Source organism: Eutrema salsugineum, unplaced genomic scaffold, assembly GCF_000478725.1.
Source record: "Eutrema salsugineum unplaced genomic scaffold, Eutsalg1_0 scaffold_16, whole genome shotgun sequence".
Lineage (NCBI taxonomy): Eukaryota > Viridiplantae > Streptophyta > Magnoliopsida > Brassicales > Brassicaceae > Eutrema > Eutrema salsugineum.
Genome location: NW_006256858.1, coordinates 4,841,144 through 4,856,197, shown reverse-complemented (window position 1 = coordinate 4,856,197; position 15,054 = coordinate 4,841,144). Strand labels below are relative to the sequence as shown.

Genomic DNA, 15,054 nt, shown 5'->3' with positions numbered 1-15,054 from the left:
TTTGGGTTGCTCCCACAACCAGAGCTAGCTATATGGTCATCACGGCTCACTTCATTGATGTAAAGTGGCAGCTAATTATAAGGAAGCTGATCATAGGATTTAAGAACATCGACGATCACAAGGGAAATACAATTCGCAGAGTTTTGCTAGAGTGATTGGCTGATTGGGGGATAGAGAAGGTCTTCACAATCACTGTTGACAACGCCACTGCCAACACCAGTGCACCGAGGAAGTTTAAGGAGGCTTTCAGCAGAACAGGTGATCACGCATTGGTTTTAGGAGGTGACCACATGCATTTACTTTCTGTTACTCATATCATTAACTTGATAGTGAATGATGGGTTACATGAAGTTGGCAAAAGTGTATCTGCGATCTGTAATGGTGTTCAGTATGTGAGAGCTTCTACTAACAGAATAAAGACATTCGATCTAAGAGTGGAATCAGCAAAATGTCAAGAGGCAGTTTACCCTTAGAATGTAAAACACGGTGGAATTCAACTTACCTTATGCTGATAAGAGCTCTGAAGTTAAGGACAGGTTTTGATAGAATGCAAGCAGAATACATGCTCTACAATGCTTACTTTCAAGAACAAGTAGAAGGAAATAAGAGAGTTGGACCAGTAACAAAGGATGATTGGGATTCGGTTGCAAGATGAGTAAGGTTTCTGATTATCTTTTACAACTCTACTTTAGCTGTTTCAGCATCTACTTCACTGAATTCTGACAAGTGTTACAATGAGATTGTGACTATCGAAACCAACTTGATAAAGCTAAGACTGATCAGGATCCAACAATGAGGACAAAGGCTGATGCAATGAGAGAGAAATTTGATAAGTACTAGGATGATCAGAGATCAATAAGCTTCTAATCATTGCGAGTATCTTAGATCCGAGAAACAAAATAAGGTTTGCTACACTTTATTTTGACGGGATTTATGAAAAAGATAGTCCTGAATCAAGGGAGTTGTCTGATTATGTGACTACGGTTATGAAGAAGTTGTTTGAGGAGTATAGCAGCAAGCTATCTAGAGGTGAGACATCATCTAAATTCACAGGTACTGAGTCTCGGAGTGGTAATTCGATTCAAGATCATGCTACAGGTAATGTCTTTGACAAAAATAGATTTAGATTTTGAGATTGGATATGAAAAATGGATTTTGTGTACAAAAAATGGTAGATGAGTTAGGAACTGAAGATTCAGGTACGAAATTGGATATATGTTTAAAGGAGAAATGTGAAACTCCAAAAAAAAATATATTCGGTACAGATTATGATGTTATGTTTTGGGATGGTGGAAATTGAACCGCTGCAAGTTTTCAATTTTATCCGAGATGACAAGGGATGTGCTTGCAATGCAGGTGTCCTTTATAGCATTATAGTACAAGTGGTAGAATCTTTGACCCATTTCGAAATCGTTTAACCCACTACATGATTGAAGAATGTGCACTGGAGCAATTACTGAAAAGTGAGATTTGTCTAGGTGATAGAGAAGTGATCACTAAAGACACGGATTATACACCTTTCTCCCATCAATTTTGACTAGGCTAAGATCTCTGTAAGAAGAAGAGGAGGAAGAGGCGACAAATCTACCGGAAGCTTTTCTCTGTAAAAGTCCTCAAAAACAATGAGGAGACGGGACGAGGAGAAGCTGAGGAAGAAGCAGTATTCAAGTGCCGATTCCTGAATTCTCTGCTGGTGATAATCAAGGACTTAAGCTTGGAGACGCATCAAAATCTCAATTGAGACTTCACAGGCAGTCGTTAGAGTGTAGACCGGCGTCATCGGTTAGATCGGTGCTTGTATCGTACATAAGCTTTGAGTCTCTTAAAAAACCCTAAAATAGTAAACCCCTAATACTGTTTTCCTTGAATCGGACTCACAAAACGTTATTTACCTTAATAGAAATTTGGGAACTCTCCTTTCTATTGTTTTAATTCTCGGGTTTTTGAATCATAATATTTTGCCTTATATATCTTCAAAATTCAAAACAACAAAAATAAAAACAAACAAAACCAGACGTCAAGATTCAAATTAAACAGGGGATATACGAAGAACGAACCGAATTTTAAGATCAAAAGTACACAAACCACACCATAAGTCAACAAGATCCAGAGTTGTTAATACAAGCATAAAAAAAACCTGCAACTGGTAGTTGAGGTTTCTTTGTTTTAAAAAAGAAAGAAAAGCAAAAGACTAAATTGATTTTTTAAGGTGGTGTACACTTACTCTCTCTCAATACTCCTCCTGTTGGTATTCTCCTTCTTCCTCATCCTCGTACTCGCCTTCTTCATCTGCGGTTGCGTCTTGGTATTGCTGGTACTCGGAAACAAGATCGTTCATGTTGCTCTCTGCCTCTGTGAATTCCATCTCGTCCATGCCCTCACCTGTGTACCAATGCAAGAAAGCCTTCCTCCTGAACATAGCTGTGAACTGCTCGCTAACACGCCTAAACATCTCTTGGATAGATGTTGAGTTGCCGATGAAGGTGGAAGCCATCTTCAGACCAGTAGGTGGGATATCACAGACTGTTGACTTCACATTGTTTGGGATCCACTCGACAAAGTAAGAAGAGTTCTTGTTCTGCACGTTCAGCATCTGCTCGTCGACTTCCTTGGTGCTCATCTTGCCACGGAACATGGCAGAGGCTGTGAGGTAGCGGCCGTGTCTTGGGTCAGCAGCACACATCATGTTCTTGGAGTCCCACATTTGCTGGGTGAGTTCAGGGACTGTGAGGGATCGGTACTGCTGAGATCCTCTTGAGGTGAGAGGAGCAAATCCCACCATGAAGAAGTGGAGACGAGGGAATGGGATAAGATTGACAGCAAGCTTACGAAGGTCAGAGTTTAGCTGACCAGGGAATCGCAGACAGCATGTGACACCAGACATTGTGGCAGATATCAAATGGTTCAGGTCACCAACTGCATAAAGAGAGTGAACAAGTATGTGAGTTACCTCTTAGTCATTTACACACACACACAGGAAAACAAAGATGTACCGCAAAAGCAACACTACATTTTAGAGCAGGTAGTTCAATTTCAGATAACTAAAGGCAGTCAACAATTTTTACTGCTCTATACAAATACTAGATTCTGAGTATCCCTTATGCTACAAGACGTACCAAATAAAATGATGACACTTAACCAGAGAGTAACTCAACGATTTATTTTGGTGATGAGATCAACGAAGATAACCAATAACACATGAGACAGGACGCGTATCTATGCAAGAACAGACCAATGAAACCAGTAGATAGCGAGAGTATCAATCAGGCCAGAAATTGCAAATTGTAATGGCTATACGAAACAATTACCAAATCATTTCACTATCTAGACAAAGCATATTGACCACAGATAAACAAAAAAGCATCACACAGAGAAAGGAGACAGCTCAACAGAACTACACATAAGGATACAGAACCAATGAGACAATGAAAGCTTAGTAGGACTTACAGCTTGGGGTGGTGAGTTTCAGAGTCCTGAAGCAAATGTCGTACAAGGCCTCGTTGTCAAGAACCATGCACTCATCTGCATTCTCAACAAGCTGATGCACAGACAAAGTAGCGTTGTAAGGCTCAACGACAGTGTCAGAGACCTTTGGCGAAGGGAACACAGAGAAGGTAAGCATCATTCGATCTGGGTACTCTTCACGGATCTTTGAAATCAAGAGTGTTCCCATACCAGATCCAGTTCCTCCTCCCAAGGAATGGCAAACCTGAAACCCTGCAGAGCAAAATCCACACAGTTTCAAACTCCATCACTCAGGAAAACAGTTGAACAAAAGCGAAATCAACCCAAAAATCGAATGTATCTTGAAGATTTACCTTGAAGACAATCACAGTTCTCGGCTTCCTTACGAACAACATCGAGGACGGAATCGATTAGCTCAGCTCCTTCAGTGTAATGCCCCTTGGCCCAGTTGTTACCCGCACCAGACTGACCGAAGACGAAGTTATCAGGACGGAAAGTCTGACCGTACGGTCCAGATCTGAGACTGTCCATGGTTCCAGGCTCCAAATCCATGAGTACAGCACGAGGGACGAATCTACCGCAGCTAGCTTCATTGTAGTAGACGTTGATGCGCTCGAGTTGCAGATCTGAGTCTCCGATGTAACGACCGGTCGGATCTATGCCGTGCTCGGCGCAGACGACTTCCCAGAACTTGGCACCGATCTGGTTACCGCACTGGCCACCCTGGATGTGAAGGATCTCTCTCATTTTCGGTGGATGAAGTGATGAAAGAGACGATGATTAAGGATTTTCGCGGATCTGGAATCGAAAACCAAATCCGGAGGAGGAGAGAGAGAGATCTAGGGTTTTCTAGAGTGAAGTGAGTGAGAAGAGGGATGGGTTTTATATAGCAGAGGTAACAACGGGTATATTATTTTCTTTTTTTAAACTATTGTTGTGTGTTTTTTTCCTTATTTCCCCCAAACATCGGAGGCGCCGAATTGTTTTTTTTTTTTTTTCTATTCGAAATTTAAAAAGGATACGTTTCTTTGTGTAAGTGTAACCCCCAATTTCAAATTCTTATTTTTTTTTTGTATGTCTCATCCCTCTATTAATTTTTGTTTTCTCTGTCAGAATAATGGATAAAATAGTTTTTCTTTATTTTGTAATTAAAAGTGGATAAGCTGAAAAAAATACCCATACATTAAAAGTGAAATAAAAAATAGAATAATGGAGTAGCACATGCTTTATACTTGTTGACAAATGAATATAACGTGCTTAGAACAGTTTACCAGAAATATAGTATTATTTATGGGGCCATAATTTATATAAATTTGGTAAAAATAACAAAAATCATTAGAAGTTTGGGACAAATTTGAAATTTTACTTTCGTCTTTTTAAGAACGAAGATCACAAAAGTTGTGACTTTATAACATCAACAAGACATATATAACTCGACACCAATAAGGTAAGATAGTAATTACAATCTTGGCTGTTGTTTACAAAAGTTTATAAAACCTTTGCGAACACATGCTAATAAAAGTAAACAGAGATCTTGAAGAATAGAGCGATTTTAAACACAAGAATCATAAATTTATTGAACAACCAAATGTAAAATAAAATTAAAAGTCATGAGTTTATGGATGATTGTCCTCGAACTGTTTTAAGTAGTGAAAAAATCCTTACTGGATTCATATTTTTCTACTAATGTTGTTGTGATAAACATTATTAAGTAGAATCACAACTTTTGTATCTTGACGAAGAAATATAATGTATGTAATTCAGTTATTAAATATCCATCAAAACACTTATATGAACTTTACAGTTCTAGTTTAAAAAAAAAAACTTTACAGTTCTAGTTGTGACAATAGTATTTCACTAGCAATTGGCATTATAGTTCATATGTGACCAAACAACGTTTTGAAATGAGTCTTTTGAAATTCTTTTTTTTTTTTTTGGTGAGAGTAATTCTCAGATCTTGAGGCTTGAAGATTATGTAAAAACTCCAATATAATGTATATAATTCAGTTATACAAGATTCAGAGAAATAAAGGGATAAACAAAGAGAGTAGATCTGACGCGCTAAAATACTTTCTCTTTAGCAGGCAACTTTGTTCATCCTTGTTTGGACCTCTCCAGTCACCGGAGCTCTTCATCGGCACCGCGAGGGGTCCCCCTTTCTTATCTTGCTTTTGCTCTTCATCGATGGTGCTGGTTGCAAGGAGAAGCTTGAAGAATCGCCATCCTTTCTCTGGTGGTGTTGTGGCGTGGTTCAACCGACGCGGCGAGGTAGCGCTGTGGCGGATACATCGACAAACCGAGATGCTTTTCAGATGCTCTGAAACTGTTTGAGGACGCGGCGAAAGAGATGTGAAAGAAACTCTGGCGGTCGGAGTGGATGCTGCCAAGTCGTCGCAACGGTTGGGTGGGTTGCACTACAAGCTGAGGATGGATTCCGCGGTGGTCGTCTCCGATCTATGCGGACTCGCAGTTCTTCACGGCGACGACGGTTAGTTATCTTTCTTGTTGCTCGGAGGCTGTCTTGGATTCTTTGGCTGTATCGAAGGATTGGTAGGTAAAACCGGAAATTGGTGGACTGAAGAGAGTTTTGGTGTTGTGTGATGGTAGATCTACGCTCAAATTTCTTCGAGACAGCTCATTTTCAACTGTGATTTCTTTTGTCGGGCTTTTTTTTTCCGAGAAATATCGAGTGGGGATCAGGACTCGCTGGCCGGATCTGGAGGCTTGGGTCGGCTCTCAAGCTGATATTGACGGTTGCGATGTGCCGCAAAGCTTGTATTTCATAGCCGTCGGGGCAGAAGTCCATCGGTATAAGAAATCATTCAATTTATTTCTCAAATTCTCTTTTTTGGTGGTGATGTTTTCGATTTTCTCAAATGTTTTTCTGATTTGATTCAGTTAGGTTATTTCGGTTATCAAATTGTAAACTAGTTCCGATTCTTGGTTTGGAAAATTTTAATATAATATTAATAAGTTTAAAAAACAACAAAAAAAAATTTAAAGAAATATATACAACAAGAAGCTGGAAGAAGATTTCTTTTGTACTCCTAATATTACTTTTTTTTGGATTAAAGATACTCCTAATAGCTAAAATTACGTATTAATGGAAGAACATACTATTATTCACACATATAAATCACAATAATCATTCTTATCATTATTCTATCATATGTCATGTAAATAATTAGCATTAAGTCTATACTTTGTTTATGGTGTCCATGAAAAAATAAAGACATGAAAGCAATAACTTCCATTTCTAAATTTCTCATCACATTTTCACAACAAAACGATGGCGTTTGTAGTAAATAAGAGCGGCGGTGACAAAGTGATTGAGAGTGTGGAGTGGTGCAGGATCACGTGACGAAAGCCCAAGAAACGATAAACACATAATCATTAACAAACAACATTACCAAAGACTAGACGTTACATTATACAATAAAGAGGAATTTTGGCCCAATTATCTTTCTATCAGTTGTATCTTTCTTTGGTGATAACTGATAAAGGGAGGGATGTGAACAAAATTTCAACAAACTATAAAGGAAAAACCCAACCGAATTAGGTCGACATGGGATGATTTGGTTGTTTTCACTTAAATTTCAAAACCCAATCCCTTTTCGGCAAGAAAAACAACTCTTTTAAGAAATGTAGCCAATCGCACCATTATGTTTATGATTAGAAACTTAGATTAGTGATTTTTATTCGATTTAACCTAGTCCATGGCAGAGAGTTATTGACTTGGTCACATCCGATGATACAATCCTCGAACTGGTGATGGATTATAACTTGGGTAGATTAACGAGATCTCTAATAAAAACCTTTTGGCAAAAACAATGTTATTACATGTAATCCTTATTAAAAATCATGAACGAAAAAAAGGCATTTGTTGTTACACTTACACTAGATTTTATCCCGTGCATTCGCACGAAAATTTTGTTTTAATTAAAATTTGTAATCTAATTTATGTTTTCTTTATAAATATAACTTTTTAAGAAGTGATATAAAACAATTTGTGTTTAGATATAATTTTTTTTTATTTTTTCAGTATTATTATGACCACCATGATCATAAAAGCATAATTATAACCCGGTTATTTATTAATAAAAAATAACCGTTATTATAAGAATATATTTCTAATTCGCTCATTTTATTAATCCGAAAAAATTATGATTATGAAACCATAATTCTAACCCGTCTGTTTATATTACTTTATAATATAAATATTTATTAATTTTGAAGTAATTTTCTCCTAATATTTTGCATGCTTTGATAACCTAACCCGCATAAGACCATAATAATAAAAAAACTTAATTGGTCCCATCAATTTATTATATAATATTAATATTTATCTCTTTTCAATATGTGAAACTTTAATTTGATAGAATATGATTAAAAAAATATAGTAAGATATTTGTTAAACATATGTGTTATTCTGAAAATCTTATTTAAATTTCAAATGTTAAATTAAATCTAACCTATATTAAAGAATTTTATTTAAATTAATATCTACAGACTATAGATATAACCTATATTTAAGGAAATTTTTAGTTATCTAAATTAATATCTAATTTTCGAAATTAAATATAAATATATATTTTTTAAAAAAAAAAAACTTTAGGAGTGTTTGGAAACAAACACTAAAAGTGCTTCTGTTTAATATAATAGATGAAAAACTTCTTATATCCATTAATATTGTGCTCTAAGATCTACGAAATCTAGGGATCTAAGCAATTTGTTATTTAATTTTTCGCAATTTTGTAGGTGTTCATTAAAATTTAAATGCTATTAAATAAGTTTATAAATTAAAAAATAAAATAATAAGTTTATAAATTGTTGACCCGATTTGTCCCATGATTCATGCTTCTTATTTCCGTGTTGAATCTCGAATTCATGATTTCCATTGTCGCTGTTGAATCTAGTGTTATTACAAGAAAAAACAAAATGTGAATTACATCATTTATTTTCTATATTTGCATATTTTATATCACTTATTTAAGTGATTCTAAAAATGGTAATGTAAATATTTACATCAATTATACAAATATTTATATTAGTTAAACAATTGACGTAAATATTTGCATCAGTTAAACAAGTGATATAAATATTTGCATAATTGCATCAATTATACAAAGATCAATTATTTTAATCGATATTAATTTGTGTCGGTTGCAAAACTGATGTTAAATATTTGCATCAATTAATATAAGTGATGGTAATGTTATTTTGTAACTATCAACTTTACATATATGTAATCATTTTAAGTTAGTACTAACATTTATAAATTATTTTAATATTAGTTTATTAAATATTTTATTTAAGCATTTTATATATGAAAAACATTGATATTGGTTTTTAGAATCCGCAGATAAATCATAGGTATTTTTAAGAAATCAAACTTCTCAACTCCTCTCTTAGTTATCAATATGGGACAAACATCATAGATAATTAAAAACTTATTAGCATCATTTTTTTTATTGATGTAATATTTGTATCATTTTCTTAATTAATATTAACAAAAAAATGTAGTTACATCAATTATCTAAGTAATGTGTTTTCATATTTTTGTATCACTTTTCATAAAGTGATATAAATTAATAAAAATTTGTATCATTTATCATTGAATCAATGTTAAATTGATTAATGGTAAAATAAGCTATATAACTGATGTTAAATTACATACGTTTATATCAATTGCTAATAAGTGATTCAAAATAATATCAATTACAAAAATGATACAATTTAAGTGATGCAATAGTGTGTTTAGAGTTCTTCTTGGTTCAAAATTGAAATTTATAAATAAAACACCTAATTAATTATTTACGACGACTTCTTTTTCTTCTTCCAGACGACCACTTGGTTTCATGTCGATCCATTTCTTGTTAGATGTACGTATCAATTAGCTTTTTACATTTTTCTTGTATTCCCTCTATAATGTTGCATGTTTTGTAGCCTATCCTCTTTTTACGTTTTGTTGTTTTCATATCCTGTAATTAAAACAAACTATACAAAAAGAAATTAGATAATGTTTTGGGATTGCTACAGCGAGCTCTCAAGCTAATCTTCTTCTATGACACAATCTCGTTCGGTTTATTATAATGAGATTTTTTTATGGGTAAACCTATTTTAATATTCTTCTTTCTATGTCAATTTTTCTTTAGTTTGTGCTTATGAACCTCCTCACCAGGATGTTAAAGGAGTAAATTCAGGACGAGACAATTTTAGATTTGATCAAGTATGTGAGGACCATATATGCATCTCTGCTACGGTACAGTCTCAACGAAAGCAAGGCACTGATCCCTCTCTTTTGCTGCCGCTAGCTCATCGAAAAGTGCTGGCCAGATCGTAGTTTCAAGATGAATTTTGTAAATGACCTAACTAGGGATCGGATTGGAGATCTTGTAAAATGTGACCTAACTTGGGTGAGAAGTTTTGCTAGAAACATTACTTTGTTGCATGCGTTTTACACTTTTACTCCGCTAAAGCAATGCATGTCAAGAAGCGGTCTAACATTTTCATTATTAAGTTTAAAATATTGATATTTTTATCCCTTAAAAAAAACGAAAAAGATCAATCACCAAAAACCAAATAGCGTGAGATTTTATAATTAATTTTGTTTTTCGTTGAACCGATCGACTTACGTAATTAGGTGATATAATAATTACTCTTGGGTGATATAATAATTACTCTTTCTGCTGGATTTCGTTTGTCTTTTGTTTTGAGAAGATCCTTCTTGATTCGCTTCGGCTATGGTGAATCCACCACCCATCACTGACGCTGAAGATCATAGCCTTCACAATTCCTCATGGTTCGGAATCAGTTATGGTGAATCCACAATCCACGAGAAGCTCAACTAGTTTGAGTGGCTGGATTAACAAGAAAACTGCTCTTTCGCTTGTTTTCGAGATCTTCTTCCCGGAAAGAAGTACGTATTGATTCCCAAAACTTGTTTGTCAGTGTATTTTGTTTTCATGTCTATTGGCTATCCTAATGCAAGTGTAGTATTTTGTAAGCTCTACTTTCTTCCTTTTTGATTTATGGATTGTTGGCTCTTCAAATCAGGTTACTGAAGAATACGTTCAACTGATTGGTACTAATGACAGACTATTGTAGGGTGAGTGGTCACCTGACTCTAAGATACTGTTGACATCTGCAACTAACACGCAGGTACATTAATTTACCACCACTTATTTTGGAAAAATAATCGTTATCTTTTTCCCTAACCTGAGTAGCTAAAATTGTTCATATGCCATTGCTTTACTTAGGTTCTGCTTACGGACGGGAGACTACTTTATCTTACAATCTAGAATTGGAAGTTGGTTGAAGAGAAAATTCTGGAGGGGTATGACCAGGTTGTGCCTATGAGTATAAAAAATAAACATTGGCTTACGGGCCCATTTTCTAATAAAATTATGAATATTTATTTGATTAATTACTAATTTTTAATTTTTACAGTATTAATAAACTATTAAATGAATTAAATATTAAAAAAAATTAGGACACCATTGTATCATATAGATACCTAATCAATTAGATAAATTACACTTTAAATTCATTAAATTTACTATTTTCAACTCTCTTTTTCTTCATCTGAAGTTTTAAAAACTTTGCATTTTTTGCCACAACATCTACATTATCAATTGTCATTTGCTAATTTTGTTAAATATTAATATTAGTTATAAATTTATTTCTTCTAATATTAGATTTGGTTTTCTTTGTGATTTAGAGTAAATTATCAACACATCTCAAATAATTGGCCAATTTATTAAGTTTAAGAAAGTATGATTTGAACTTTTAGATATGTATTGCAGTTTTGTAAATTTGGAAACAATCAAATGAGTTTTGGTCGAAATTGATAAAGTTTTATCTTCATTCGAGTATGTAACAAGAGAGATTGAGTGATTTGACTATCCAGTTGACCGAAAAAATTCTGGTTAAAAGTTTTGGTTTCAAAAGTTTTAGTTTTGAAAGTTTGGTTAGTGAATTTGGAAAAAAAAAAAGAAAGGAAAAAATGTATATGCTTATAATGATATTTTTTGTTGATTACTATCATTTTTATTTATTGTGGATGATGTATGTTATTACTGGTTTTGTACAAAATTAGGACGATAATGGTATTACTTTTTTGTGAATTGTAGTTTTTTCATATAAATCCTATTGGTACCAACTGTTCTCAAAGTAAGCGGTTGCTGTTGGGTATGGCAACAACATTCTGTTTTGATTCAATCGCTTTCGGATTTAGAGATTCTCACAGTGGAGCAATTTGGATCACATACATCACAATGTGTTCTTCTATGTGACTTTGAATGGGTGTGACCTTGCTGAATCATTTGTCATGTGCCCCTAAATGTGTCTTTTTTCTTCGATGGATACGAACTTCTTGATATTTTTCTCTATGGTTCAGGTATTGTACTTGCTATGTGCTCTTGTAGATAAAATTCTTTCGGCCTTCAAGGTTAACAAAGATAACAGCCAACTTCAAGAAAAGAACACCATGATATTGGGTGGTGTAGGTAGAACACTGCATAGATTCAGATCAAATGGTGTGGTTGGCATGTTTTTTCTCAACAGAAGTTGCACCAAAGCTGATTTTCAGCAAGAAGAAAGAACTGCAATACAACAAGCTGAATTTAACTAATATTAAGTACATATGTTCTTTCCAGCATCCTGATATGAAAGAGGGGTAAAATAATTTCTTATACCTTTTTTTTCAATTCTAGATAGTTAGATAGCTAATTGTGCTTTCTTTAAACTGGGCAGTCGAGTAATTGCTAAGGAAGATGGTATTGTGATTTGCACATTGGGAGATTTGAAGGGCATTCAAAAATTCCCATGATGAACTTTGGTAGACGAATTTGCCATCAGTAAAAAAGTGAATCAACTGTTGTTCTTGTGGAGGAAAAGATGCGACCTGCAGAAGGCTTAAGAAGACATTTTGTGCAACTCCTTGACAAAGAGCTGTACACACTATCATCTTTTAGATTGGATGAAGGAGAGCTTGGACAGTCAGTAGTTAGTTGCTCCTTTGCTGACGCTGATCACAACGTATACTACTGTGTCGGAACATCAAGAGATCTTCCAGGACAGGTCAATGTAGTCTAGGTAAATTTCTTCTTACTTTTTCTGATCTTGATTGTTAGATTTTAGGATAAATTTCTTGTTTAACATTTTTTAGATCTTAATACTGTATTTTTGATAGGTCAGATTCTTTCATTCATTTTTGTGTTTTCATTTTTGTTTGTATACATGGGAGGATTTTGGTTTTCAGATCCCTAAATAGGCAGCTTTATCTGATCTTTCAGACTCAAACAGACAGAGCAGTCAAATACCTCAAAGTTTTGCATGGGGGACTTCTTGGCTTTGTAGGTAATGCTATTCATTATTTTGAGTGGCGACTAGTTGGCGGTGCTAGCCAGCTCCATGAGAATCCAAATCTTTCTCTGGAATGGAGTTTTTTACTGGTATAAAAGAGAGATTTGCTATGATTTCCTCAAGTTACCTACAGGTAAGCAACCATTGTAACAAGCAAATTTTAAGAGATCATGTTTCTGCTTATGATTTCAATTTTTGTTTGTTTGTTTCCTTGTTTAATTTGAGCCGCATGATGATAGTGACATTGAGATCGAGCCAAGAAACAGCCATGCATTTGCTACATGGTGACTCTGTTCTCTACAGCGATTGGCTCTATAACATACTGTCAAGTGAAGGCTTGGGTCAAGGTGGCATCCCAGAATATGTAGGAAGATGGCACTCTGGAGAATTCATTACACAGATAAAAGCTGGGACTCTAGAAATGATATCTGATGAAGAATATGCATAATCTCCCTCTTGTATGTTTTCTATTGTTAGTGGCGCAATTGGAGTGATTGCGTCACCTCCTCCTGAAGCATTACAGATTATTGAAAAGGCTGGAGATGTGGATTCAGTGTGAGCGGTTTCCTCTTCAACATCTTGAGTTAGCAGGTTTCAGTGCTAGTGCGGAATTTGTCGATGGGGATTTTATCCAGACATTTCCGAGTCTAGCCTTAATGGATCCAGATAATATGGGAGTCACTCTTAGTACACTCGAAGGGATCGTTGCATATGCCACCCATTTTCATTGAGGTTGTGTTCCATCATTCCATAATTGCATTTAAATTGAGTTAAAGCTAAACATGAATCCAACTAAACAAATAAATTCGGCTTTTGTTACTACATTATTTATTTTTCTGATGGGGTCAATTGGTCAAATATATTTTTTGAAAATCATAGGCGTCAGTCAGCTCACCCCTTCTATCCCAAGTAGTTCTGCGCTGGGTGCTATTAATGTATGTTATGGTATTTTAGGGGAATGATGGTAAATTTCTTTGCGGGTTTTATGAGATTACATCTGTATCCTAAAGGTTTTCAAGCATTGGATACCTTTGATCGCCTCCTCTTTAACTTATCTCCACGATGATGTTCTTTGTCAGCTCGCATTATGCTAATTCACAGGTGTGCAAAAGAGATTAGATTTTTATTTTGGTTTTTGTAATGTATAAATGCAAACAATTTAGTCGCTTAATTAGTTATTGTTTTAAGTCACATATATCTTTGGGTTTTGCGTTTTGTTTTCCTCAGTTCCTAAAACACGATAAATTTTTATCACACACTCTTTATTTTTCTTTGGATTTTATACCCAAATGCAACTTGTGAGAATGCTTCAGCTGCATGAACCACATCTGAATATGAATATCCCAACTCTACAAGTGTTGAAGATATTTTCATGAATATCCCAACTCTACAAATGTTGAAGATATTTTCTAAATCAGGAGAGTGGAAGCTCGCCATGTGCTATGACACTCATGAGGATAGTTTTCTTGAGACTGCTTACGGCGGTTGGAATTAGTGAAAAAACTTTATTTACATAAACCATGTTCACTTTTGTTTTGGTGTTTGGCATTAAGTAACCCATCATATGACTTGGCTAATATATCTCTGATGTATTGCAGATGTTTTGCCAGCGCCCCACTTGCCAAAAGAATATGGTAATTGAAATCTTCTATCTTTGCTAAAAACAAAAATTAATCACACATTTCACGAGATGTACCATTGATACCTTACAGTCATATCAAGTTTGATACCTATGGGGGAATCCATTGATGGAAATTTCATGGAGTCTTTTCTGAATTAGTACTGAATTTCAAATTAGGATTTTTGTTGTTACTTTCCGTCGTTGTTCATATTTTTTTGCGAGTGATCCATTGACTTTTTTAATCCTACTTCTTCCTCAACAAAGTATCATATTACATCTTTTATTTGTTTGAATAGACTTAGGATTAAAAACAAATAATAATAATTTTTCTTCATTTGGGTTAAAAAACTGAGGCCAAAAAAATAAAAATTTTGCGTCTGCCGGGAGTCGAACCCGGGTCTATTGCTTGGAAGGCAATTATCCTAACCGTTGGACTACAGACGCTGCTTGTTTTATTAAGCCATGAATATTTTATACCAAAAATATACTTCTCAATAGAATGTTCAAAGCATATCGGTGATGTTGATAGCTTCCATTACGACATCGTTTGCATTCTTTTACGCTCGTCCGTGATTTCTCCTTTGACCAAAATTCTGAAGAAA

General features: G+C 34.8%; 1 protein-coding gene, 1 non-coding gene and 1 pseudogene across 2 annotated transcripts; 1 reads left to right on the top strand and 2 right to left on the bottom strand.

Annotated features, from left to right (window-relative positions):
* Positions 1–2,041: 2,041 nt before the first annotated feature.
* On the bottom strand, positions 2,042–4,319 carry LOC18021111 (tubulin beta-2 chain). Its single transcript, XM_006404369.2, has 3 exons — positions 3,819–4,319; positions 3,448–3,717; positions 2,042–2,916 (listed from the first exon to the last, which is right to left on the bottom strand). Exons 1-3 carry the CDS (start codon positions 4,210–4,212, stop codon positions 2,231–2,233), a joined length of 1,350 nt encoding a protein of 449 aa, XP_006404432.1. The 5' UTR covers positions 4,213–4,319; the 3' UTR covers positions 2,042–2,230.
* Positions 4,320–5,649: 1,330 nt separating this feature from the next.
* On the top strand, positions 5,650–13,390 carry LOC112087725 (annotated as a pseudogene).
* A 1,434-nt stretch (positions 13,391–14,824) lies between these two features.
* TRNAG-UCC lies at positions 14,825–14,896 on the bottom strand. The gene has a single exon. It is a non-coding gene; the product is annotated as a tRNA-Gly (tRNA).
* Between the last annotated feature and the right edge of the window lie 158 nt (positions 14,897–15,054).

Coding starts and splice junctions, on each gene's coding strand:
- LOC18021111 (XM_006404369.2), bottom strand. CDS start 4,212: ATGAGAGAGATCCTTCACATCCAGGGTGGCCAGTGCGGTAACCAGATC. Junction 3,718..3,818: donor GAACTGTGATTGTCTTCAAG/GTAAATCTTCAA, acceptor TTTGCTCTGCAG/GGTTTCAGGTTTGCCATTCC. Junction 2,917..3,447: donor GAAACTCACCACCCCAAGCT/GTAAGTCCTACT, acceptor CTCTTTATGCAG/TTGGTGACCTGAACCATTTG.